Raw genomic sequence first — 27,294 nt, forward strand, 5'->3', positions numbered from 1 at the left:
TGTGAAGATCAGAAGGGACTTTTTGTTGTTGTTGTTTAAACAACAACGGCCTCCTTATGGTAAATGCAGTAATGAGCTTCACGGGGCTGTTTTTCACGAAGACTTCAATGGAGACCAATGGCATTGTACCAAGGTGCAAGTCAGTAAAAACAGTTGTGCAGAGAACAAGTTGGGAATTTAAGTTCAACACAGATTTGAAAATCACACTTTACAAACATTCCTTAAAATGTTTATTGAGTCATCTCTCCCAATCCATGTTTCATCACTCAGTGAGTGATTATATGCCTTCTCAATGTACTCTAATTACAATGAGGAAATGACATCAACCATATGGAGGACTTACATTTCCAAAAGCAAATTTCAACACTGTTAATGACTGAAGAGGTATAGTCTTACAGTAGCAGCATGATAACTTTAGGCTGGAGTTAGTAAATAATTTCTCAAAAGAGAATTGTTAGATATTACAGGATTGGTTGCAAGAAAAGTTGTAATACTTACAGAAGTCATAAACATTGATAGTAATGTCCCTATAGCAAAATGAGGAGATGTACTAGATCATTTTTTGAAGACCCTCTCCACTGTAAAACAAATATGGAAAAGAATATGTAATATACAACAGTTAACATTTGTTAACTCACAGAACAGACATTTTCTGGGGTTAATAAGAATATATGTTGGCTACACTTAGTAATTTATTTTGTTAAAGATATTAGGAAACCAAGTAGTTCATTTAGCATATAATTGATACATATGAGATGTTTTAAAATGTTGTAGAGGAGAAAATTTGGTAATACTATTTCAAAAAATTATTGCAGTAGTCTATCTCATTTCTGGAATCAATTGAGTTATCTTTACTTCTCTTTTTACCTCTCTGCTTCATTGTAATTTTCCAGAAAATCAAATCTTTCTGAGGCAAGTGAGTCACGAAGAGTGAGTTGAAGTTAGTTATCAAATGGTTTATGGCTCAAAGATGGGATGGAATTATAAGAACTGTGAGGGTATGTTAATTCTCACTCTGAAAGAGGCAGATGCCAGAAATTCTCAAACCAAAATTTTAGAAAACATTTTAGTTCACTTAAAATCTGGCAGGGAACCCAATGACTTGACTCATGTGAACACTGCATGTAAGCTATGGTCAACTGTCATCTTGAAATAGTATCAGTTTGTTGCATTCTCTCCTGAGAGTCCCTCAATTTCTAATGATCTACAGATAGTCCATACACAGGGGGAGACCATTACCAAAGGAGAAAAAAAAAAAAAGAAAAATGGAAAAGGGCAAAACAAATATATTCTGTATGAAGTGGAAGCAGTGAGGGACAGGGATGGTGGAGAGCAGAGGAGAGACTCCAGAGTTGACAAAACACTACCAAGTAAAAGGAACCAGTTATTAATCCTTTGATTGAGTGATTCCACTAGGAATTTGTCCTCTTGAAATAATCAATGATGGGCACAAATATTGAGCCATAAGTGGGTTCCTCACAGCATTGTTTACAATAGTGAAAACCTGAAAATAATCCAAATGTCCAATATAGATGAAATAAATTGTGGTCATCCATGCAGTGGATCATATAGCTAGCAAAATGGTGTTGCGCAAAAAATATTTAAAGATACATAAAAATGTGTAAAAAAATTTTAACAAAAGTTTAGAAATAATATATAACATCTAACCTCATCTTTTATTTTTTTTTTAATTTTTATTTATTTATTTATTTTTGAGATGGAGTCTCGCTCTGTTGCCCAGGCTGGAGTGCAGTGGTACAATCTCGGCTCACTGCAAGCTCCGCCTCCCAGGTTCAAGCGATTCTCCTGCCTCAGCCTACCGAGTAGCTGGGACTACAGGTGCCTGTCACCAAGTCCAGCTAATTTTTGTATTTTTAGCAAAGACAGGGTTTCACCTTGTTAGCCAGGATGGTCTCGATCTCCTGACCTCGTGATCTGCCCACCTCGGCCTCCCACAGTGCTGGGATTCTGGGCATGAGCCACCGTGCCTGGCCCATCTTTTAAAAATATACTACTTGGGGCCAGGCACGGTGGCTCACACCTGTAGTCCTAGCATTTTGGGAGGCTGAGGTGGGTGGATCACCTGGGGGTCAGGAGTTCGAGATCAGCCTGGCCAACATGGTGAAAACCCATCTCTACTAAAAATACAAAAATTAGCTGCGCCTGATGGTGCACACCTGAAATCCCAGCTACTCGGGAGTCTGAGGCAGGAGAATCACTTGAACCCAGGAGGCAGAGGAGGTTTCAGTGAGCCGAGATCACTCCACTGCACTCCAGTCTGGGCAACAGAGCAAGACTCTGTCTAAATAAATAAATAAATAGTTTAACGTAAATCTATGTATTACTTGGGTGGTAGGATTACAGGTGATTGCTTTTACTTTCTTCTTTTAAATATTCTACTAAACATAAATACTTCTTTCCTTTTTTCAAAATATTTAAAATTGCTACTTAAGACAACTACAAGTGAACAGGACATTACTCTGGCAGCTTCATAATCAGCAAACCCCTGGGCAAAAGATCTAGCCTGATACCTTCATTCTCATAAAAAATAGCACATTAAAGCTTTCCCTAGAACAACAATGTCACCTTACTAACAGAATTAGACCAAACTTTGGTATTCACTTTGCAGATGACTTTGCTGAAAATGTATCTATTCTAAAAAGCAAGGGCATATTTTAAAAATCATTACTATTTACACCCATTCTCATTTTGATTCAATAGGTTAATTGAAAGATTTGCAAATTATACTTAGGGGAACTTTGTGCTTCATTGCTGCCAGTTTTTTCCCTTCTGATATTAGCTGGTTATTCCATCTAATATATAGTCCTTCTAGATAGCTGTCATACTGACAGAGCAGGAGCCTGCACAGAATGCAGCTGCCAAGAAGACTGCGGTTTTGGTTGCGGGGGCTGCAGCAGCTAAAAGCAAAGATAAATGTGCTTAAGCAGGAAAGGAAAACACAAACAAAGATATAAGAGCTCTGCTGGAAGAAATCTTTTACAAGGGCCAGTTGCCCACTTTTGGTGGTTTATAAATCCAAAGAGGAAAGCCAGAGCTTCTGAATTCCATATAATGTTCCAAATATTACTGAGTAAATATGTTTAATTATCATCACTTTAAAAAGTTTCATGTGGAGGAAAAATTACATCTTTTGATGAAAAAAAGTCCATGAAAAACCTCAGAAATCCTAAAATACTCTGAAGCAATTGAGATAGGCTCCGAGATTAGCTTCACAGCACGGACCTCTATGGTGATCTTGAATACTAAAGCCTTCATAAAAGAAAGGAGGCTGTTTCTGCAGCTTCCTCATTACCTAAGGTATTGGAATACAGAACATCAATTTTCCCCTAAAATACTCCCCAAAACACTTGTCACAAAAACAGGCATTCTTTTTTCAATCTTCAAAACTCAATTGCATAGGAGCAATCTGACTGAATCCCTCAGGTACCTAATGTCTCATTTTCTGAAGCTGATGTCAATCTGCTATATCTTTATTCCAGAGAGCACATGCAATTATAAGGTTATTGCCACAGTTTAAAGGGAAAAACGTTTCCCCTGTACCTCCAAATTATCTCACTTTAATTTCAAAGATTTCCCCATGAAATCATCCATATCTTCACATATTGCCAGTAACAGTTGCTCTATACTTCTGCAGAACGGTTAAAACTAGTGGCTATGGATCCAAGTACACTTGATTATCTTCTTATATTTTTCAGGTTCTAGAAATATGCATACATTGATATCATCTAGTTCTTTCTTCACAGGACCTTTGTAAATGACTTCTCCCACAATCAGCTGACGAGGTGGGGTGTCTCTAGTTTTACAGGATATGAAACATCCTAGCATCATGACTGCAACTTTTGATCCTCAAAAACTATTCATTTGTTTTCCTCCATGATTACAATTGGACTTTTTTGTATGTTTCTTTGAGACCAAGATTGAAGTAAGAAACAGGTGCAATGGCTACTTGGAAAGAATTTAAATTGCTTCTGTTGAGGAGGAGGAGGGAAGATTAAATCTAAAATTAATAAGTATTCCTGATAAAAGTCAAAGCTGGTTACCAGGACATTAAACAGATTCAATACAGCATCCAACCATTTAGGAAAGGTGATGCACTTGGGGCCTGAGGATATGATACTATCACATTTACATGGTCATAAGGACCTTTGAAATTCAGATTAGGTCTGGTTATCAGCAGAGACTATTTCAGCGCTAAATCTAATAAATATTCCAGTCAGCGCAGAAGACCTCCTGTGTTCCATAGCTCATGTCACCAACTGCAGCAGCTTCTGTTGGGTACACTTTGGCATTATTCCAGCTATAAAAGGAGGTGGAAGATAAAGTGGGGAGGGGTGGGAAGGAGCAAAGAAAGATGAATTATGGGGGGAACATATAATAATAACTAGGCCAATTTATTTCTGTTCCTTAAATGAAAAACAACATTTGATGCTTTTTGGTCTTGACATTTCTAAAAGCCATTATCAGATTTCATTTTTGAAATAAATTAACAGGCAAAAAATACTTTGTTTTGTTCTGTGCCTCTGTTGTCTGAGTGCCCCTATAATAAGCCATTCTTATCTGACAAACATCAGAGGAGCCATGCCCCTCTGATAAACATCTTCACTGTTACTGAGATTTGGGTTTTTTATAGTGGGGTACTGGGCATTTTGCCCATTAACTATATAGTAAATATTTCTGTGATTACCCTGAGCCCCATACTAAATATACAAAAATTCAATGGATCCTTATTATTTGTGGATTCTATGTCCACAAATGTGGATTGCCATTGGAGATGCCTGATGGGCATGCACACGAGGATGCTCTGTTTCTTGTTTCTGCTCATAAAGAGAACAAGTGTCCTATTTGCAGTTTGTTTGGTGCTACAGATGTTCTCATTTTTGTACTTTTAGTTGGTAATTTTGCTGTTTAAAACAGCCTCCTGAAAATAATGTCAGTGTGCTACCTGGTATTCCTAAGCACAAAGATGCTGTGCTGTGTCCTGTGCAGAAAATCCACGTGAGATAAGCTTTGTTTGGGCGCGAGTTAACAGTGCTATTGGCCCGGAGTTCAATGTAAACCCATCAACATTATAGGTAAAATAAAGTGTCTTTAAATAGATACATGCCTAAAACAAGGTTAGGTTTGTGCAAAAGTAATTGCGATTTTTGTCATTAAAAAATCGCAAAAGCCGTGATCACTTTTGCACCAACCTAACATTTTTTTTCACTTCTCTTGACGCTAATTATAGATTCAATCACCCACCACTTACAAGCAAGCATTTCCTTATCTTAGGTTGACGTTAAGAACTTCTTTATATTTACTCACTTCCTTTAGGACGCCTCCTCTTTTGTAGTAGGATGGCAGGATGAAATACAATGATGAGGGTACCGTATTCTAAAGATAAGGCTGAATACCACACACCTGGCATGATGAGAGGACTATATAGAAAAAAAGAGCTTCTGAGGCTTCTCTATGCCACACAAGGGATGAAGGTGGCCTCCAACAACCGTGACCTCCAACCAGTGAGGCTCATGTGTGATATGCCTTTTATGTCCTTTAGCACACTTGTTCCCCACAATAACTTTACAAGTCAAGTATTATTATCCACAATTGCTAGAAGAGGAAACCAAAGCTCCCTAAATGCTCAATATTATGCTCATAACTCTTTCAGCTCTGTATGGGATTCCCAAAGTGAACCTCATGTATTTATGAACTTGGCACTCTTGGGTACCATGCAGCACCCCTCATTTTCCGTGAGCTCTGCTTGCTGAGGTGAAGACTGCTGCAAAGGGGCCCCTGCTCCTGTGAAGCTGGTCCCCCTGCTGTGCCCATTCTAAGGAATGGCCATTGCTGATGACGTTTGCTGTTCTGTGCCCAGGCATGGTTTCCTGTCGCTGCAGAAGCCACTGGCTGGTAATCTGCCTACGAGTGTCCGCAAACCCTCAAGTATAGAAATTTGCCATCCTTGAGTTTGACAGGCATTTTAATGGAACGCTCTTTCAGCGTATCTCCCTAGCATTCAGGTATGCATTTCAGGGGCCAGGCTGGAGGGTGATCTAAGTGACAGGCATGGTACAATGGTAAATTTTGCCCACACTATCAACAATGATCCTCTACTCTTAGGCCACACCAAGGTGGCTTTTAAAAAATTAATATATGATAATATTACCTATTTATGGGGTACATGTGATATATGGATACATGCATATAATGGGTAATGATCAAAGCAGGGTATTTAAGATATGCACCACCTCAAACATTTATCATTTCTTTGTGCTGGGAACATCCCAAATATTCTTTTCTAGCCCTTTTGAAATACACAATACATTGTTGTTAACGATAATCACCCTGCTGTCCTTTCGACCATTAGAACTTATTCCTTCCAGCTAACTGTATGCTTATAGCTATTAGCCAACCCCTTTATCACACCCCAGCCCTACGCGCACGCACACACACACACACACACACACACACACACACACCCTTCCCAGCCTCAGGTAGCCATCATTATACTCTCTACCTCCATGAAATCAAATTTTTTAGCTCCCACATGAGTGAGAACATGCAATACTTGTCTTTCGGTGCCCGGCTGATTTTTAACATAATGTCCTCCAGGCTCATCCATGTTGCTGAAAATGGCAGGATTTCATTATTTTTATGTCTGTTTTATTAATAGTATGACTTCTTACAACTTAGATGTAAGCAGAGGCCCTTCTACATACAGTTGGAATTTTATATGTCCACATTTAAAGAGAATTACCTTGGGATTGATAACATACTTCTTTTGCTCCTAAGTAAAAATTTTTATTACTATAAAATGTTTCACAAATGTATCAAAAATACAACAATTAAAACTACTGCTCTGATCAACACACTTTCCTGCTCTTTTGTCTCGTATAGTAAAAGGTCGGTCCTAGAAGACCTGGATTCATTCCTGTCAGTCACTTAATTTCATCCTGGATGATCACATACTGTTTACACTTGGGATTTCTTATACACAAAGTGAGGGACCTCTCATAGTTTTAAAACTCTTTCCTTTTTTTTTTGTTCTTATTTTTTGAGACAGAGTCTTGCTCTGTCGCCCAAGCTGGTGTGCAGTGGTGTGATCTCAGCTCACTGCAACCTCCGCCTCTTGGGTTGTAACAGTTCTTATGCCTCAGCCTCCTAAGTAGCTGGGATTATGGCCACACACCACTAGGCCCAGCTAATTTTTTTGTGTTTCTAGTAGAGACGGGGTTTTGCCATGTTGGCCAGGCTGGTCTCAAACTCCTGGCCTCAAGTGATCCATCTGCCTCAGCCTCCCAAAGTGCTGGGATTACAGGCATGAGCCACTGAGATTGGCCAGTTCTAAAATTCTATGACACATTTAATATATTATGAGCAAGGTTCTTGAAGTGTCCAAGCCATTCCCTTTAAAAGCTACCACGTGACTCTCAAAGTGCAAACTTAAGCACTGGGCTCCCATCCATTCTGATAAGCAGTTTATCTGGGCCATTTGAGGAGTGAGATGAAAGCAAAGCTCTAGACTCAGAAAAAGGAGGTGAAAAGTAAAAACTCTGAAAAGCAATGTGGAAGGAATTCAAGACAATCCCATATTGCTTCAGAGAAGAAAGAAGGGAGAGAGACAGGGTGGGGGAGATTGGGGGACAGAGGGGGGCTGGGGGGCAGAGAGACAGAGGCAGAGAGAGAGAGAGAGAGAGAGAGAGAGAGAGAGAGAGAGAGAGAGATGCTTACACCACCATCACTGCTAGTATAAACAGTTAGCAGGCACCTGCTGCCTACCATGTGCTAGGTGGTGAGCCGACCATGTCACAAACCTGAGGTCATGTAGAGAAGGCTGGTGAGGCTAAAGGATAAGGAAATATAGGGGATGATAAGCTTTTAGAACAAAAAATAAGTTTTCTGTGTTCTAAAAATCATGCATGTGTCTATAGAGGTATGGGGAAAGACTATGACAACAATTCACCAAACAGTAGCTGGCTCTGGAAAGGTCACTTCTGGTATGTCAGGCAAAACGGGTTTCCTCTGCCCCTGGAGCTGGCACAAACAAAGGCTAATAGAAGGAGACATTCTCATAACAGGATTATATCCTGGAAATGCTAGCAGGGTTGAGCTTGGCAATATAAAATGGCTGACTGTCCTCTAGCTAATCCACCTGGTCCCTTGCCTGCTCCTGGGGAAACTGAAGAAGGGCAAGCCTGGTATCCTGGCTCCCAGTCTGATGCTCTCCTTGCCAGGATGGGCAAAGTGTTGAGTGGCTTGTACACGAAGCGCAAGTTTTGCCAAACAGCACAAGTTGCTAAAGTGCTGGGATCAAAGCAGCATTTGCTTCTGCACCAACACTAGGTAGCCAAGTCAATAGATGCCACATCTATTGTTACTTTCCAAAAAGAGCTGTCACACCTGGCCGTGGCCCGGGGGCTGTCAAGCCACTCTACCCTCCAGGATGCAGGAAGAGGCAATACCACAACAGAAAGTATGCCACAAAGCTCAGGCTCGAGTGACAACAGCTGCATACCAGCTGCTTGCTGGATGGTTCTATTAAGCTTTTTTACCTAGAGAAACAAGTGTGGAACACCCAGGGGAGAATGTAGAAACACAGAAAAACTTAATTTTAAAATGAGAGAGACCTAGGAAGACATCTAGGTCTCAGGTTTCCAAACTTGTTGGAGGAGCCCAGGAATTTCAAGAAGGTGCCAAGAACAAAAGTATAGAGTTGTCTAGGAAGTAACTTGAAAAAGGAGTCTGGGGCTTCTTGTGGTTAAAACAAGTTAGAAACATTGACAACTCCCTCTTTTTCAGATAAGAAAATTGAGACTCAGGAATATGGAAGAGCAATACCCATCTGACCCCAGTGTGTGCTCAGAGAACTCACACTGTATTAGGACAGAGATGCAAGAATCAACACCACTGTGTGTAGACTCACGCATTGTATCTTATAATGGACACTGATGGGAAAAATAAGACAATTTATCATCTCGCAGGGTTGGCTTTGCCTTATAACATTTTACCTGGTATCATAACCACTCATATCTTAGTTACTCTGGCTTTGGGTGAATTCTTCTGATTCCATTGTATATCTGCTTAAAGTTTTACAATCATTAGAATACAAACAGTAAGTTCCTTCTGACTACTCAGGTTATCATATAGCAGATATTTTTCTTTTGAAAATGGAAGGGTGCATGGGTTGGAAAAATCGAAATATGCGCTCAGGTTGGTATATTATTTTCCTACTGAAAATTTGGTCCTAAGAATAACTTTTTTTTTTTTTTGAGATAGAGTCTCCTTCTGTCGCCCAGGCTGGAGTGCAGTGGCGCGATCTCAGCTCACTTCAAGCTCCGCCTCCCGGGTTCACGCCATTCTCCTGCCTCAGCCTCCCAAGTAGCTGGGACTACAGGCGCCGCCACCACGCCCGGCTAGTTTTTTGTATTTTTTAGTAGAGACGGGGTTTCACCGTGTTAGCCAGGATGGTCTCGATCTCCTGACCTCGTGATCCGCCCGTCTCGGCCTCCTAGAGTGCTGGGATTACAGGCTTGAGCCACCACGCCTGGCCAAGAATAACTTTAAAACAATTATTTTGTCTCTATAAACACTACTTATGATAAAAGTAACTTGCTAAAGGGGGAAGGCTTTGCATGGAATAGCTTTGCGGATGTTCCAAACCAATGAGCTAGCAGTTTGGAACTTAGGTAATCAGACTAATGTCTGACCACAGGTCTTCATCATGTAAATACCATTCATCTTATTTTATGATGTGTTTATATTTATCTTAGCACTATCTCTAGACTTTAGAACATACGGAAAACTTTTGGGAACCCTGTTCAGTGAATTCTTGGCATTCCAAAAACAATCATTACAAAATACGGATATTATAATGAAATACCCGACTAACAAATCGGTGAACCTTGAACTCCTGGGTTTTGTTCCCACGAGTTCCTTTAATTTTAATCAATATGATGATGGTAAATTACTCCCTCCAGTTTGGAGGCTGGTTGCCTTACACCATTTAAACCATTTTAGTCCCATGAATATTAAAGCTGGTCAATTTGCTATTATTTTATCCATCAATCCTAAGTAATTAGTGTAGAGATAGCATTTCATACTATCCGGCCATCTATGCTTTTGCAGATGTGACTGCACTTTTGCAATATAAAATCAAGTTTTTCTTCTGTATCAGTTAATTAAAGCGGAGCTCAATACAATTTTGAGTAAGTGAGCATCTTAATTATCGAAATCACCACGAAGCACAGAATCTCTGAAATTACCAATAAATCAAGTACAAGAGATTGAATTTTACTTTATAAAATAATGTTGTATTTGTCACTAATCAAACTGGAAGACTGGTGATGACAAACTTTTTCTGAGGAAACTTATTATTCACCTTCTGCATTCTAAAATCTATAGCAGCGGCTTTTTCAAAGTATGATCCACAGATTTGTGGGGTCCCCAAGGCCCTTTCTGAAGTTTAGTGAGGTCAAAATTGTTTTGCTGGTCATATAAAGATATTATCATTTTTCAGATGTGGATATTTACTCTGATGGTACCAAAGCAAAGTGGGTAAAACTGCTGGTGCCTTAGCATAAATCAAGGCAATGGCACCAAATGGTACCCATATTTATGGTATTCTTCAGTGCATACACTAAATATAAAACACATACCACTTACACTGAATGACCTTGATGAAGCAGTAAGTCTTCCTTGATGATTTATTAATTTTATTAAATCCCTTTAGAATATACCTTTTTAATATTCTGTGGGACGAAATGGGAAGTATGCTTAAAAGACTTCTATTAGATACTCAACTATGATGGTTGTGTCAAAGAAAAGCACCTGAGACTGATCTGTATGCTGAATAAGTTTCTATGATTTTTTTTTTTTAATAGAATGCCATTTTCACTTGAAAGAATCAAAGGACAAACTATGGTCACTGAGACTGGTTATCTGCAGTTTTTTGAACATGAATGAAGGGAGACTGTCACTTCAACAAAAACAACCAACATCACTTGTTGCCAATGACAAAACCTGAGCTTTCAGGCAAAACTAAGAAATTCGGAAATATGACAGTCTCTCAGAAGTTAAGGCTTTTCCAATGAGACCGATGATGATGTTAACAAATGTATTATTCTTATTATTATATAACGAAATCGTCAGTATTTAAAAGATCTGCATTACTTGGGAAATCATTATTTTCCAAATGACCAACTCCTGATGTTACAGAATCATACAATGGTAAAATGTCCTGTTAAAGTGCAAGACAGACTAGAAACAGTACTAAAGGTTGATTTTTATGCCTTCATATTCTCTACTGCAACTAGTTTTTTAAAAAACTACCACTTGTTGAGTTTTAGTACAGTATCGAAAAGGAGTATCCACAATTACCTGAAAAAAGCTATTAAAATGCTCCCCCCTTTTGCAATTACATATCTGAGTGAGGCCAGATTTTCTTCATATATTTCAACTAAAACAACCCAGGGGCATAGACTGAAATGCAGAGGTAGGTGTTGGAATTCAGGTATCTTCTATAAGCCAGACATTACAGAAGTTGGTAAAAATCTAGGACAATGACATTCTTTTTTTTAACTTAAAAAAATTTATTTTCCATAAAATATGTAATATGTAATGAATTTGTTCTTAAATGAATTAACGATTAAAATTTTGTTTTAATTTCAATGTCATAAATTTTGATACTTAACCCACATAAATAAAAGCCTAATAATTTGCAGCTATCTAATTTTTTTTTTTTTTTGAGGCTGAGTCTGGCTGTGTCACCCAGTCTGAAGTGCAGTGGCACAGTCTCAGCTCACTGCAGCCTCCACCTTCCGGGTTCAAGCAATTCTGCTCCCTCAGCCTCCTGAGAAGCTGGGATTACAGGTGCACGTCCCCACACGTGGCTAATTTTTTTATTTTTAGTAGAGATGGGGTTTCACCATGTTGGCCAGGCTGGTCTTGAACTCCTGGCCTCAGGTGATCCAACCGCCTCGGCCTCCCAAAGTGCTGGGATTACAGATGCGAGCTGCCACATCTGGCCGCAACTATCTATTTTTTAAGCTCATTAAAGGGTGGTCTGTAAGCTCTGACAAGCCAACATATTAAATAAGTGTAGTGCAGGTCCTTGAATAACATTGCCTCATTCAACCTTGTTTTGTTTTAATGCTGAGAAAAAAAAAAAAAAAAAAAAAAAAAAACCTGATGCGACTGCCTGGGTAGAGTCTGCATACCCTTCCCTTGTCTGCATGGGTTTTCTCTGGATATACATCCCCGAGCTGTGCCCACTACGTGAAATGCTGTGTCTACACAGCTCAGGGTGAATGAGTATGGGTGTGTGTGAGTACACCTGTGACGGGATGGCGTCCTGGCCAGGGAGGGTGCCCATATTGTGTTTTCAGCTGCCAAAATTGGCTCTGGCTACACACCACCCTAAACTGGAATGAGTGGATAGCAAATTATATGAATAAATACAAATTACTATAAAATAAAAATGTGTAATGTAGACAACAATTATACAGATGCAGGACAATAAGTGATGTGGGACAGAAGCACTCAGCAAGCTCCCCACATTTGTTATTGCTTGTTTTTGAACTGCATATTGGTGCAAGGTACTCCTGACAATTTTTGCTTTGTAAATGTTTACTTGTTGATTAAATTCACCACCACTATGACCACCATCACTCATGGGTTCACCAAAAATTGAGTAAATCATCATCTTACTTGTTTTTATTAATCTTTCTCAAACGTATGTATACTTCACATTTATTTTAATATTTAATATTACAAGTATTTTGGTCCTTACTTAGAAGTTTGGTGATACTTTTGTGACCAGAAATATGCCACAGGAACTTGACTCTTGTTTATGTTGTAAGGCAGAATAACAAACATAAAAAGGCATGCTCATTTCTACTTGCCAACATAATTTCACAAAGCTCTGGATTCTGTGATGACATACAGCTCTGTAAAAAATACTTTAAAGACAAAAAAAATAAAACACATGGTCCCACCACAACGCTTGCCTCAGTCACTACATTTCTTAAATGATCCTAGTCCTTGCCTTTTCCTATACATAAAATAACATTTGACAAAATTAATGATTATACTTCTATAATCTATCACCAGATATACTCTTACACTGAAACGTAGATATAATTTTACACATATTAAATCTTCACCACCTACATGTAAACTATAAACTAAAACACTGCCTTAAAACAGCCTGACAGAATTGCTTCTGGGTTATAAGCCTCAGTCTATAGTCCTCAGTAAGACTTCCAAATATAACTGACTTTAATTGTTTAAAAACTTCAGTTTTTTTTCCTTCAGTCAACAATATCAATTTGCCTATGGTAAAATTAGCTTCATTGTACGTCCTCTCCCTGAACCTACAGAAGACACTGAGCAAGGACTCGTAGTATTGTTACGTGCTTTGCCTTTGTGTAATTCATTCTGGCACTTGATGGCATGTAACTACAATATTTATAAGTGAATTTCTTATAATAGTCCTGGTAAGTATATTGTAAAATTATCTTCAAAGGTTAATAAAATAAGCATTATTGATATTTTTCTTGTTACTTCAAGTAATTTCCCCCCACAGGTATTAGCAATTCTTCTAATTAAAAATACAAGAAATGGGCTGGGCATGGTGGTTCATGCCTGTAATCCCAGGCACTTTGGGAGGCTGAGGTGGGCGGATCACCTGAGGTCAAGAGTTCGAGACCAGCCTGGTGAACATGGCAAAACCCCGTCTCTGCTAAAAATACAAGAATTAGCTGGGCGTGGTGGTGGGCGCCTGGGATCCCAGCTACTGGAGAGGATGAGGTGGTAAAATCGCTTGAACCCAGGAGGCAGAGGTTGCAATGAGCTCAGATCATGCCACTGCATTCCAGCCTGGGCGACAGAGGGATACACACTCTCTCAAAAACAAAACAAAACAAAACACAAAACCAAGAAATGGAAATAAGAAATAAGGGGGATAATTCAAGAGGAGAATTAGTTTAATAACTTAGAATAAAGTTTGGACAAATATACACCAAATTCTGAGACGCCCTCAGTGGCTACCAACTGGCCGAAAGGTAGAACTAGAGAAATAGCAGGATTGGATCTTTTCTCTTGTATAGTACAAAAAGGGTGGCTCCCTCCACTCCACTCCTGGTATTTGTTATTTAAAAAAAAAAAGAAAGAAAAAAGAAAAGCGGGAGGAGGGGGAAGAGAGAAAGAGTTATAAATGCATCTGTAAATGATTACTGTACAACCAGCAACAATATTCAGATCTGCCACGATGGAGCCTGTGAACCTTCATGTAACCCTCCACTAATCTAATAACTATCTTCATCTTACTTAGGACAAAGTCCTCCTATCTATTTGTCCCATTCCATCAATCTGTTCCAATTCTTCCCTTTAATCCTATAAATGCATCTCTGTGATTTTCATTGTGTCACTCCCTCCTCCCACAACGTTACCTCGATCAACCCTTTACAGCAGTGATTTTTAATCAGGGGTGATTTTGCCCTCCAGGGGGCATGTGGCAACATCTGGAGAACTGGTTGTCACAACTAGGGAGGTGGAAGCGGGTGTACGTGTTCCTGACATCTAGTGGGTAGATGCCACAGATGCTGCTAAACATCCTACAATGTACAGGACAAAGAATTGTCAACAAAGAATTACCTGGCTCAAATATCAAGTGCCGAGATTGTGAAACCCTGTCTTAGGAGGCAGGAAAAAATCCTGCAATAATGACACACTAAACCTTTGCCTTTTACCTTTTTCTAACTCTCCCTCTAAAAAAAATCAATGTCCTGTAGCAAACTGGAACACAACCTCTTGGCTGTTAGCATCCCTAACAAGGCAATGGGTGTATATGCCAGAATTTGAGTCCCAGGATATCCATCTTCGAGTTATATGACCTGCAAGTGTTCTACTTCTTTGAGCCTCACTTTCATCACCCAAAAATATAGTGAAATTGAAAATATACTATCTCAGTATGGTTATAAGCATAGAAGATAGTATATTTAAAAACCCAGCATACTGCTGGACATATAGATGTAACACAGGGACAGTGATGCTGCTGATCCTTACTGTCACTGACTGAGTCCTCCTCTCCCAACCCCATCTCCATCAGCTCCAACAGAGAGATAAGAAAAGCAGCAGTCACACCAACAGAGATAATTATGTGGAAGTGGAAGACACAGTTTAGACCTCATTTGAAGTGACTGAGAAGTATTCCTGAAAACCATATAAACAAGTGTAAATAAGTACACTAGGGGTGAATCCTGCTTTTCTGGGCCACTCTATGTCTGTTGGTGCACCCCCTTAGCACACTGTTAATTCCAACACTTCCTCTCATCAGCCTCAACATCTGGCATATGACCCTGGAGCCAGAGACTAGTACCACAATGACAGAAGATGTGAGGTCAAGAACCAACCAAACTCTAGTCTAGGTAACATTATTGTCTGCCCAGAAGATAGGATAGATTCTTCTTTGTATTTGATTTAAATAAGAATACCCAAGCCTGCTTTCTTAAGTAGTTGTGTTTACACAGACTTCAATAGAAGCTTTCAAGAGAGTTTCTCTGTCCTCCTTTAATGCCCCTTCCCCAACTCAATCTCACTGGCAGAAGAAATCAGCCTTAAATATCTTCCTTGGATGGGGACCTACTCCAGCAGGCCTGCAGCTTACCATGTGTGGACTCTGGAGGGAGCTCCTACCTCACAAAAGATGAAGTACATCCTTCTACTGAAGACTACAATGCTTTCCTTTAAAGTGCCAGTTGTGAATCTCCAGGGTCTTAGGAATGCGGAGTTTAGATTCTCAAATTGTTCTCTAGAGCCCTTATCATGGTTTTGGTTTGCTCACTGGGCCTTTCTATTCTGGAGAATGCACGGATATTTTCCATTTGATTAAAATGGCAGTGTTCATTCTAAAATAAGTCACCAGGCTATTAAAAATGTGATTTTCCTCCTACACAATAGCTACATTTTGAAGAGTGGAATCTCCCCTAGGATTCAGTGAAGAGGGAAGCAAAGCTACAGGTCATTTCCCAGTGACAGACTAAAAGTTTACTGAATGTAATTAAACTATATTATTTATATAATGTTAACTCATGTAATTAGCTTGGCTTTGGTGTTAAGCCATTTTTTCTTCTTAGCACTTTCAACTTATATCTTGCAAAAATGATGAAAGACTAAATCTATTTATGATACACCAAGTGCACCTTTTACATATTCAGCTTAAAATGAACAAAGATAATTAACATATTTATAACTGCATTCAAGAAGTTATATAACAATTATTCAACCATTATTCATATTACTACTTCTACAATCCTTTCTGAAGAAAAAAAACTGGTGTTTATGATCCTGCTTTACAGCTCTCTCCAATGACTTGTCTTAATGATTCCTATAGATTAAGGAGTTGAAGTCAATTTTAAACTCTGAATGAGAGGAAGGAAGCCTCCCCTAATTGCCTCTAACCTGGTTCAACTACTTTTAAAGATTGCCTTCTCTCCAGCACAGGTCCTTTTACCGGATATTCCAGAGGTAAAGATCTATATGTGTAAATGTAAAAAGGGTGAAGTTATCTGGAGTTTTATAGCCAACTATGGCAAAAGTGAGTCCTGGCTCTAAACTGGGCCAAGTTTCTCCCCATTGTGGCCATATGTAACTCCTTGCTGTCTGTTGAGAGTGGTCTATTTTTTTAGAATGGTTGCTCTGCTTCTAGAATAAATGGAGAGGTAGGGGATATTCCTTCTATATAAATGTTGGTTTATGCTTGGATTAACAGCTAGACAGTGTCATGTAAATTATTAATCTCAAATATAGAAAATATCTCCCATTCTTCCTTTTATATTATGGCTATATTATGCAAAGCACTCATAGCATAGCCCTAAGCCCAGCAGTCTGACTATGCCTGCCTTTTAGGTGCAATTACAGGCATTTCTGCCTTGTATATGTAGTCCTAGTAAACTCTCTGTTTTGCAAGATTATGCGAAAGAAAGAAAGAGAGAGAGAGAGAGAGAAAGAGAGAGAGAAAGAAAGAAAGAAAGAAAGAAAAGAAAAGAAAAGAAAAGAAAAAAGAAAAGAAAAGAAAAGAAAGAAGGAAGAGAAAGAGCAATAAGACTTAAAAAAATAGGTAAAGGAAAGAAGGAAGGAGGAGGGAGGGAGGGAAGGAAGGAAGGGAGGGAGGGAGGGAGGGAGGGAGGGAGGGAGGGAGGGAGGGAGGGACAATAAGACTGAAAAAAAAATAGGGATAGGAGCAGACCACACAAAACTTAAGGACCTTTGGGACCAGAGCCCTAAGGAAACCAAAACCAATCAGCACAGTTAAAATTGCCACGAATTTTTGCATTTCGTATCACAGTTCATCTTTTGCAAACTTAACACCCATAGGCTTGTGTTTTCCTTTTTGTAGGTCTTTGGAGACATTCATTTTTAATACAGAGCAATTTCACCAAAATTAAAAGTATAATCCAAGGATAGCCTTCTTCATCAATCAGTTTCCTTCTCAGTTTCTTTGGATGCACGTGCAGCTTCTTCAGACAGCTAAATATAGCGGCAAGTAGAGTGAGTGGGTCTTAAAGCCAGTAAACTTCCCATTTCTTTCACTAAAGAAAAACACTTCTGCAGAAGACAATTTTTGTCCCCTTAAGGTCTTCATAAATAATTTTTTATGGCTATCTCTTTAGCTGTGAGAAACCTTATTCCTGATCACTTCCAAACATTACTATGCGAGAGGAAATCTATGAACCACAAAGACTTACACACTGAATTGATATAATTTCCCTATTTACCAAATGCACAGGAGTCAATATGCATCAAAGAAACACATATTGATACAACCATTAGACAGCCTGTATCTAATGGTTCTGGAATAGTCGGAGCTAAATTACCACAGGTGACCATGCTGACCCACTGCGGTAAAGGGGCGTGTGTTCCGCGATCCACACTGCGCTCTAGCACGTCTGGGTCTATTGGCACAGGCTGTCTTTTGGAAGGAACTGATAACCTTTTGGCAGAGAACAATGACTAAATACTTTGAAAAGACTGTTAGCTCAAACACTGAGATAGTCTAGGAGGAAAGGGTACAAAAAACATCCCTTAATCTCTGTGTTAGTGTTTCCCACGGGCAAACGACTTATTCTGAAGAGAAAAAAAGAGTCAAGGTTTTCCTGAAATTGTCTGTCACTGGGGTGGGATGTTATGGGATATCTAGTGGTGCCACCACAAATATTTTTCAAACTAGTCTCCAGGAAACTTATTCTAAATTCATAGCTGGGAGTAGAGGGCTGTGAAAATACAATAAATGCAATGTGAGTTTATAACTTTTTATCAGGGGTACTTTGTGATTTGTAACATTGGTGGCAGAGATAGAGGGATGAAGGAGGGAAATGAAGATAAATCCTCTGTCAATAGAGCAACCTGGACAGTAACCAGAGAGTGGGAAGGCTCTCATCAACCAAAGGAGGTCTGGGAGCAGAAGGACGTTTCCACCAAGGGAAGGGAGCCATCTAGAACCTATCAAGGGTAAGAAGGCAGTTCAGGGAGAAAGGGATTCAAGACTGCTGCTACTCTGCTAACGGAGGTTTAGAGAAACAAATTACCTCAATTTCCAGTTTTTGTAGCCTCACTGAAATAAATACGGTACCTCCCTAAACTGCTGTGGAAATGGGAGTAATGTAAGTTAACTCCTGCTTTTTAAAATAATTTCAGTTTGTCTAAATACGTCTGTTGTTAGCCAGAACCTTAAACAAAAATCAACTTGAGAAAATTCTAACATGCAATGTATATATGTTTTTGTGTTTATATGTGTGTGAAGACGAAAAATAGGCATCAGAACACAAGGGCTTATTTTAAAGTAAATCTGGAAAACCCCTGAATTCACAAAGTACTCTAGTTTCCAAGAGTCAAAATTTTCAGGCCAGTAAGCAACCTGGGTCATCTGAAACCACTTTCAAATGTGTTTTCTTAACATTAGACCTAAAGTTGCCAAACTGTAGTCTGAAAAAATGCAATATATTTTGGGCAATCTATGTAAGAAAAGGATTGTGTGTGAAAAATTGTCATCAATTAGTTTGGATGGTCAGATAGAGCCACCACATATTACAAAAACAGAAACTAGGGCAAAGTACAAATACCTCTGCATAAACATGATTCATATATGTATGTGTATATATGATTTCTATATATTCTAAATATTTGTCTTAACGTTTTATGAGTAGCTTTAAGGTTTTAGCTCTAGCTGAAATTTATGGATCAAGATAAGTAAAAACAAATTAAAAGGAAAGCTATAGTATTCCAACTAAATCAATGTTTTAAAAATAGCAACCATTTTATAAATTATAGCAATATGTTCTAAATAGCTTGGTAGATATTAAAGAGAACCTTTAACATGGATAGAGAATAAGAAAACCTCACAAACACAATTCATGTTAGGTTAAATTACAATATAAGAATCAATATGTATTTTGGACTCAGGTAAGAGGAGAATTATCTGGCATATAAGGCATGAGTGTAAATGTAAAATGTATTTTAAAAAAATATTTCCCATAGACAAGCTTAAGAAAGATACTAACAATCTTACTAACATGTGCATAGCTCTTAGAATTTTCAAAGCACTTTTACATCTATCATCTCACTTTATAATTGCAACTAAGATAGCTTTCTACAAAACAGAAATGCAAAAGGTGTGTAGGTGGGAGAAAAGGTTAAATATTAGAAGCAAATGAATTCATTCAATAAGTCAAAACATTTAATTCACTTGTTTGAATCAAAATACCTCTGATTGTCTGCTTTGTTGGGCAGAAAAAAAGGGTAAGAATAATTTCCAAGTGTTTGCGTCAGCAGTTCACAGTAAAAAGAAATAAAATCCCAAACTTTATCAGAAGAAAATCTAACCTATCTACAAATAGAACTTTCTACTTCTTCCCATAAACAGGCTCCTCATCCTCACTGGCTCTGCATGAATTCATCTAAACCAGGGGGCAGACCAGTTCAGGTAAATGAGTTTTGGGCAGAGTGGCTTGTTCTATCCTAACCAGCCTCTTTCTGTTAATGGCACCACTCCTCTTTGTGTTACTGAGCTTCAAAGCCTTGGATTTATCTTTGATTTCCCCGTCCACTCCATCACCTCCCAAAGCCTACTGCTTCTAACTCTTTTGTTCTCTTACATTGAATATCCTCGGTTCTATAACCTCCACTGGAGATCCCACTCGAATGCCACTAACCCTCTAACAAGTCTCCACCCCCTAATCTACTCTAACACCTCTACTAGTTTGAAATCCCCAAAGTTCTCTTTATAAACCTTCAATAGGTCTTCCCAAATACCAGATTCAATGTAGGCTCTGTGAATGGCATGTAGTCTTCCAATGCCCTACTATCTTCCCAGCTGTATTTCTCTCCACATAGCTCCAGATCCAAGGAAACCGGATCCATGAACTATGTGTTCATGTCTTCTACTACATGTTCATGTGCCCTCTTCCTAAAGACACCCTACGCATCCTTCAGGGTCTTCCCTAGTATTCCCCTCAACTATCATTTTCTTTTCTTTTTTTTTTTTTTTGAGATGGGCTCTTACTGTATCACTCAGGCTGGAGTGCAGTGGCGTGATCTCGGCTCACTGCAACCTCTGCCTCCTAGGCTCAAGGAATCCTCTCACGTCAGCCTCCCAAGTAGATGGGGCCACAGGGATGCACCACCACGCCCAGCTGGTTTTTTTGTATTTTTGGTAGAGACGGGGTTTTACCATGTTGCCCAGGCTGGTCTTGAACTCCTGGACTCATGCGATCAGCCCACCTCGGCCTCCCAAAGTGCTGGGATTACAGGCATGAGCCACCATGCCTGGCAAAGTATCCTTTTCCGACTCCCCTGTAACTTGACCTCTCACTCCTCTGAACCACATTATTAAAAGACCTTTCTAATGGTTCTACATTCTGCCTTACATTATGGCATTCTTTCCTTTCTTCCTAGTGGTAGCTGCTGAGCCCCTTGAAGGCAGGGACAGTGCATTACATATTAGAGATACTCAATATCTGTTGAACTGTGAAGAAAATCGTATTTGTATTTTATAGAAAAAAAGTGTGAAGGCAGGTGAAGTCATTCTTGGCTCAAGTCTTTAAAAAAGAAGTAGGCCTCCAGTTCACTGAAAAGACTGTTACCCTTTTAACAAGCAATCAACAGCCAATAAATTACTCAGTCAGTGAATGTAATTCAAAGCTATCACATACAGAAGTGTGAGTCATGCCAGCAGCTGGACACTTCCCTCCTGCTTCTAGGGAAGAGAACATTCATCTACAAAGACTACAGAACAGCCACAAGAACGAACAAACTAACCACAGTGTCAGATGTTACAGCTGGACAAACAGCCCGAGCCTGGTCTCTAAGCTATGCAGGTGCCTCATTTCTATGACAGACAGAGGCAGGAGAACAAGGCTGTTAGGGCCTGTGTTCTGAAGCGGCAAAAAGCCAGCCACAAGCAAGCCAGCTTCTGAGGCACTCCAAGCACATTCCCTATGAGGGATGAGGATGAGGAAGGGTGCATCCTCATGTACACAATATGGATGTACGATATGTTTTCAATATGTTGCCAGTAAAAGCAGACAAGTGCTAATATGTATATTAGGTAATATGCAACACTTAGGCGATTTTTATTCATGGTTGGTTTTTATTTTAGAGAAAAATTCCAAAGATTGTCCACATTCTAAAGTATAAATAATTTTACTTAGAAAATTATGTTATACTCTGCACTGAATTGTAAGTGTTCAAAAAGGAATGAAGTCCATCTCATTTTTTTTTTTAAGTGTGAGACAGAATCCAGTTTAAAAAATAATTTGGATTCAGTTTAAAAAAGTTTCTGGGATTTATTATATTTGGGCATTTTGAAATATTAAAAATGACTTTTATCACTAGTATAGGATTTCAAAGAGAGGCTTAGGAGCATTTACTAAAATAGATTTGGGCCTTTTAATTTTATTGGAGACACAATATTTACAGAAATAATACACAAAAACATGCAATGTCCTGTTTCTAGGCCCTGCTCCCGTTGTGCCAGAGGAAAGAACATGGGACACAATTGGCTATGCAAGGCATGGAAGAAGGAAAGAAAGGAGACGGGAAGGAAACCGCGGGGTGAAAGGAGGACTCAGAGATGCGAGGTTCCCATGGAAATCAGTGTGTCTGAAATTTTTAAAGGAGATGAAGGCTTTAGCATCATGGAAGGTACTAGTGGAAGCAAGAGGATGTAGATAAGGCAATGTGTGACATTCATATTTTCCAAAAAGCAACAGAGCCTATCAAAGCTACATAGTAACTGAAAACATCTGAAAGTTGACAACAACGTAATGAAGAAAATACCATAGCAGTAAAAACAGCTAATAATACTTAGGTTTCTAACCAACAGGCTAATAAAAGACTTTTTGTAGTCAATTATGTCATTTAACTCTAACGCTAATCCTGAGAGATTGGTATTGTTAGATCTGTCTTAAGGTTTAGGTAACTGAGGGTTAGAGAGGGTAAGTAACTGGTCAGAGATCTCGCATCTAGTGATGGCATTAAGGTTTGAACCCTGGCTGATTTCATTCATACATTCATTCATTCTCGACAGATATTTACCAACTGGGTACTACTACTGAGTTCCTACTTGTCAGCTACTAGGCTTACAAATAGGCATGGTTCTTGCTCTTAGGAACTTATCTAATGAGAAAGACAGCCAATAAACAATTTAATAAGCCAATATCTAATTATAAAATTTGATAAATACCATGAACAAAATGGCTAAAGAGAAGTAATAGAAGTAATAGAGAATAAAGTAGGGCCTTAGCAAATTAGACAGCATGGTTAGAGAAGTGCAAGTGAGCCTAAAGGCTGGGAAGAAGCCAGCCAGTCGTGGGAAGAAAGGCAAGCATTCGTGGAGGACGGAAAAGCATATGCAGAGGACCTGAGACAGGCCAGCACAGCTGGACTATGTAGGCAAGAAGTATAGTAGCAAGAAGAGGTCTGCAAGGTGGGTAAGGGCCACAGCATGGGGGCTGCTGCACGTTAGGAGTTTGGGTTTTAAGTGCAATGGGAAGGCACAGAATGGTTTTAGATTTGGGTTTCTAAAAGACCACACTGATCTGTGTCTCAATAATAGATAGTAAGAGGCAAGAGTAGAAATGGAAAGACCAGTAAGGAGACTTCTGCAGGATTCCAGGAGAGACGATGGTTGCATGGCCTCAGGTGGAGGCAGATGAGAGGAAAGAAGCGGACCTCAGAAGTGATCTGGGCTACATTTTGGTGGTAGAACCAAGGGGCCTTGCTGATGGACTGGATGTGAGGGGTTAAGGGAGGGAGGCGCAGAGGATGTCTCTAAATCCCGTGCTCTGCTTTAAGCCTTGTACATTGTTTAATTTTCTTAATGTATTACTTATATTGAAAAGTTAGCTATATTTATATTGGTGTTTTAAGTGACATATTTTTAAATAAACAGTTCAAGTGCTAAAATCTCTGTTTCCAAATTGCTAAGCTAACCCTCTGACTGTAACATCTGCACTGAGGTACACTACTCAGAGAGAGATATACACCTCAGGTGTGCAGTGACGGAAATGAAGGGGCTTTCACACCAAACCACCTAGGGGTGACTCGGCATTTTGCCATTCTTCTGGGTAAATGCAAAGAAGTCACAACTCTGTGTGAGCCTCAGACTTCACACACTCAGGTAAGAGCTCTCTCACAGTTTGGTTGTGAGAATTCAGTACCTTATACTAAGTCCCGGCCTGCAGCAGACCTTCCCTTCTCCCCCACTACAGTGATGAGAATGCCACCAGTCATTTTGCAAAGCACCTGTGTAACTGAGATGAGGGATCTGAGTGCTACACTGAAGATAACTGACACGCACTCTAGATGAGGGGCTCTACATCCTGTTAGGGGTCCTAAAGGGGCCTCATATGGCAGCTCTAACTCTTTAACAGCCATCTTTATCTCCTAAGACCGCCAGATAAAACACAGAACACCCCGTTAAAATTGGATTTCTGGGAAATCCAATTTAAAAAAATTTTTAAGTATGTCCCATGCAATATTTGGAACATATACTAAATTTTTTCACCGTTTATCTGAAATTCAAATTTAATTGGGCATCTTGTATTTTTATTTGCTAAATCTGACAATGCTATCTATGACTAGGCAAGTCTCTACTGGGAATAAATTACTCCAAGATTCTGCCTTCACAGCCCATGGAGATGCTCTGACTCTTCTCTGTATAAGAGGTTGTATCTCTCACCATCACCCTGCTGCACTTCCACTCCTATTTTCTTTGCACATTTCACTAATCTCTTCTCACTTTTACCAATAAAGGTACAGGAATACTCAAAGTCCATTGAATGGCTTTGTTTCGGACACAGGATTTTACTTAGTGGTCATAAAGAATGCTGGTGAGCAGGTGTATGTATATGTGTGTGAGTGTGTGTGTACATGATACGTGTATGTGAATAGGTATGGGGGTATGAGCACCTGCTGTATTAACCTTTTGAAAATTAAGATGATGCTAACAGTATGTCATCAGGAATACATTCTGCGTGTTTTCTAGTAGCAGTGAATTAAATTTCCAACTACATTCATGAAAGCTATGTAGATCCTATAGTAGTAGAACGAGTTATTGAATAAACTGAAAGAGAAAAGTTTTGAGTTCATTCAGTAATCACTATCCATCAAAAGTTAAGAGCTGAAAATCTTTCACTTAAAAATCATACTACGTGAAAAGAATTGGAAAGCTTAGGTCAGAGTTTTATCTATCTGAGTGTTCCTTTTGCTGATAGTCAAGTGTTTCAATTCCCAGTTTCAGTACTGAGGAAAAAAATTCAAGGAAACATAAATCTAGTTCATTATGCGAGATGCCCAGAACACTGTTACTGTTTGCTATTGTTCCACAACAAGATAAGGCACTTGCTCCAGAATGAAAATCAACAAATCAAGGAAGTTTTGCTATTAAAAAATTGTCAGTTAAACTAAACAACATATTTAATAGTGTAGTTGACTTACATCCTGGTGCAAGCTCATTTTCTCACTTGTGGACTGGTAACAAAAAATTCATAGACCAGTGCCAGTCTGGGGACCACGGTTTGAATAGCACTGATGTAGAGGGCCCCGGAATTTTATACAGCCCGCCTTCAATACAATGGCGTAAATGTAGGGACCGCCTCCTTCTGACCATTTTGCTGTTCAAAGATCCTCTTATTTCCTTGAAATAAAGGCATCAATAATTTCTCCATTCTAACAATCTAACTAAACCTAACAACCTATGAAAACAACAGCTGCCCCATTGTTAGAAAGAAGAGGATGTGTGCTTACTCTTCTTGGCGTAAGTCATTGACGCTGCGGTCCAGTGAGATCATGTCACTTGCCACCATGTTAAATCCAAACTCTTTAATGCTGGCTTGAATTGCATGTTTGAATTCTGGTCCCAAAACCAATGGCTTGGCTTTCTCTCCAGGGCCACCAACCACTCCAGGAGGCTCAGGTTCTTTGGGTTCAAAGTTACCGAGGATCCCTGGGCGAAGCACAGGATCACGGTAGGTGAATGTCTGAGGCTTAAATGTGAGATACTGCCTCTGCATGATATCTTTCTGGGAATCTCCTCCAGCATGGTGCTCTTGTTCATTTTTGGCCTTGTTTTTTCTTCTAATAGACTCTAAGTCCACTTCTACTCCTTCAACATGAGGCCATGGTACCACAGGTTTGAATCTGTCCTCCCCAGGAGCTAGTCCATTGCCGCCTCGGTTGGGCATGGGGTCATTGACATCTCTGTCTTCCTATACAAAAGGGAGGGGATATACAATGAGTATATGAAGGCAAACCACCACAGTTGAGTTCATGAGACCAATTTTCAGGTTTAAAAAAAGGCTGAGGCAACAATAAAACAGTTTGGAATACAAGCAGGACATTAATCAGGACTTCCCATTAGAAGATAGCTTTCAGAGTAGAGAGGAAATACCAAGAAATAGGCTATCTCCTCACCTTACTGTTTCAAAATTAATGAAAGGATGCATTTTTACTTCTCCCTTTACAAATCTACCTCTCTATCAAAGGCCCCTTAATAAAGCATGTTTTTAAGGGTTAAAGCAAAGAAGTTCTAGAATCTTTGATTAAAACAGATGCTTAATAGGTCATGTTTGTACAGTATGTGGTTTTCCCAGTTGGCCTGTGTGTGATAAATATAACCTTTTGTCGGTAGCACAACCATATGGTGGCAGTGGTATTAGATGGATGTCACTGTCAGCAGGCTGGCTCAGTGCCCCAAATGGCAGAGGAACAAGGCGGGGATATGCAGAGTCCCAATTTGGTATTTTTTACTCACTGAGAGTTTATCTGAATTCAGAAGTATAAAAAAAGCTAATACCTGTAACTAAGTCAGCTTGGGCTTTTCAACTACTCCCCCATACCTAGTTTGCCCCATTCCAGAAGCAGCATGGGTCAAAACAGGTTCTTTGTACAAGGATATTCATTCACAGTAAAGGGTGCCTCTCTTTTCTGTTTGGACCATCTTCATCACCTATGCAGATCTTCCAGTCAGATATGATCAGTGCTTTTGCTTCTGCCAGCACCATTCTTTGCACAAGACACTGTTTCTCAACATTGGCATCACCTTGATGGCTTTGAAAAATGCCAATGTCTGTGTCTTACCCTCAGACATTATGATTTAATTGGTCTAAGCATTTCGATTTTTAAAAGCACTCCTGGTGATTTTAATATACATCTAAGCCTGAGAATCACTGGCTTAATGGGAGGGCTGCTCATTATAATTAGACAAGGGGATTATAGAGGACGCAGCTGGGGAAGAGGCAAGGTGCACACAGAACAACTGCAAAATAGGCTGATGGGTCTGCCACTTTCCTCCACACTAACACTGTGTGATTCCCCTACAGATAGAATTAGCTACAGATAGATTCCCCTACAGTCATAGAATTAGCACCACCCGACCAAAATCTTTCTACAGGTTTAGAGCTACCTTGAAAAGTAAAGTTTACTAGTTTGCCTTAAAAAATACAAAAGAAAGTCTCTAAGTATGATGTTGATGTGTAGGTGCTCTCTATTAGTAGTTTATCTAGAGGCAAAAATCTTTATAGAAAGTCAGTTATTTCAGATGTGAAGTTAGTAGTTAAGGGATGGCAAAGACTTGATTCTCAAAAGTTCAAAAATAGGCATGCAATGCAAAATTCAAAACATCCAAAAGGGCATGTAGTGAAAATCAAGCTTTTCTGCCTTTCCTTCTGCAGAGGTGATTACAGCTACCAACTTCTTGTGAATTTTTCTAGAGATGTGATATGCATGTATAAACAT

At 39.4% G+C, this 27,294-nt stretch overlaps 1 protein-coding gene across 2 annotated transcripts in view; it reads right to left on the reverse strand.

Moving 5' to 3' along the window:
* Window positions 1-27,294, reverse strand: part of LOC105466671 (polypeptide N-acetylgalactosaminyltransferase 7) — a 152,836-nt gene that overhangs the window by 50,709 nt on the left and 74,833 nt on the right. For both annotated transcript variants that reach the window (XM_011715751.3, XM_011715750.3), the window contains exon 2: window positions 25,306-25,766. In XM_011715751.3, coding sequence (XP_011714053.1) covers window positions 25,306-25,766 — 461 coding nt within the window. The remainder of the gene's footprint in view (window positions 1-25,305; window positions 25,767-27,294) is intronic.

The sequence above is a fragment of the Macaca nemestrina genome, chromosome 3 (assembly GCF_043159975.1).
Source record: "Macaca nemestrina isolate mMacNem1 chromosome 3, mMacNem.hap1, whole genome shotgun sequence".
NCBI lineage: Eukaryota > Metazoa > Chordata > Mammalia > Primates > Cercopithecidae > Macaca > Macaca nemestrina.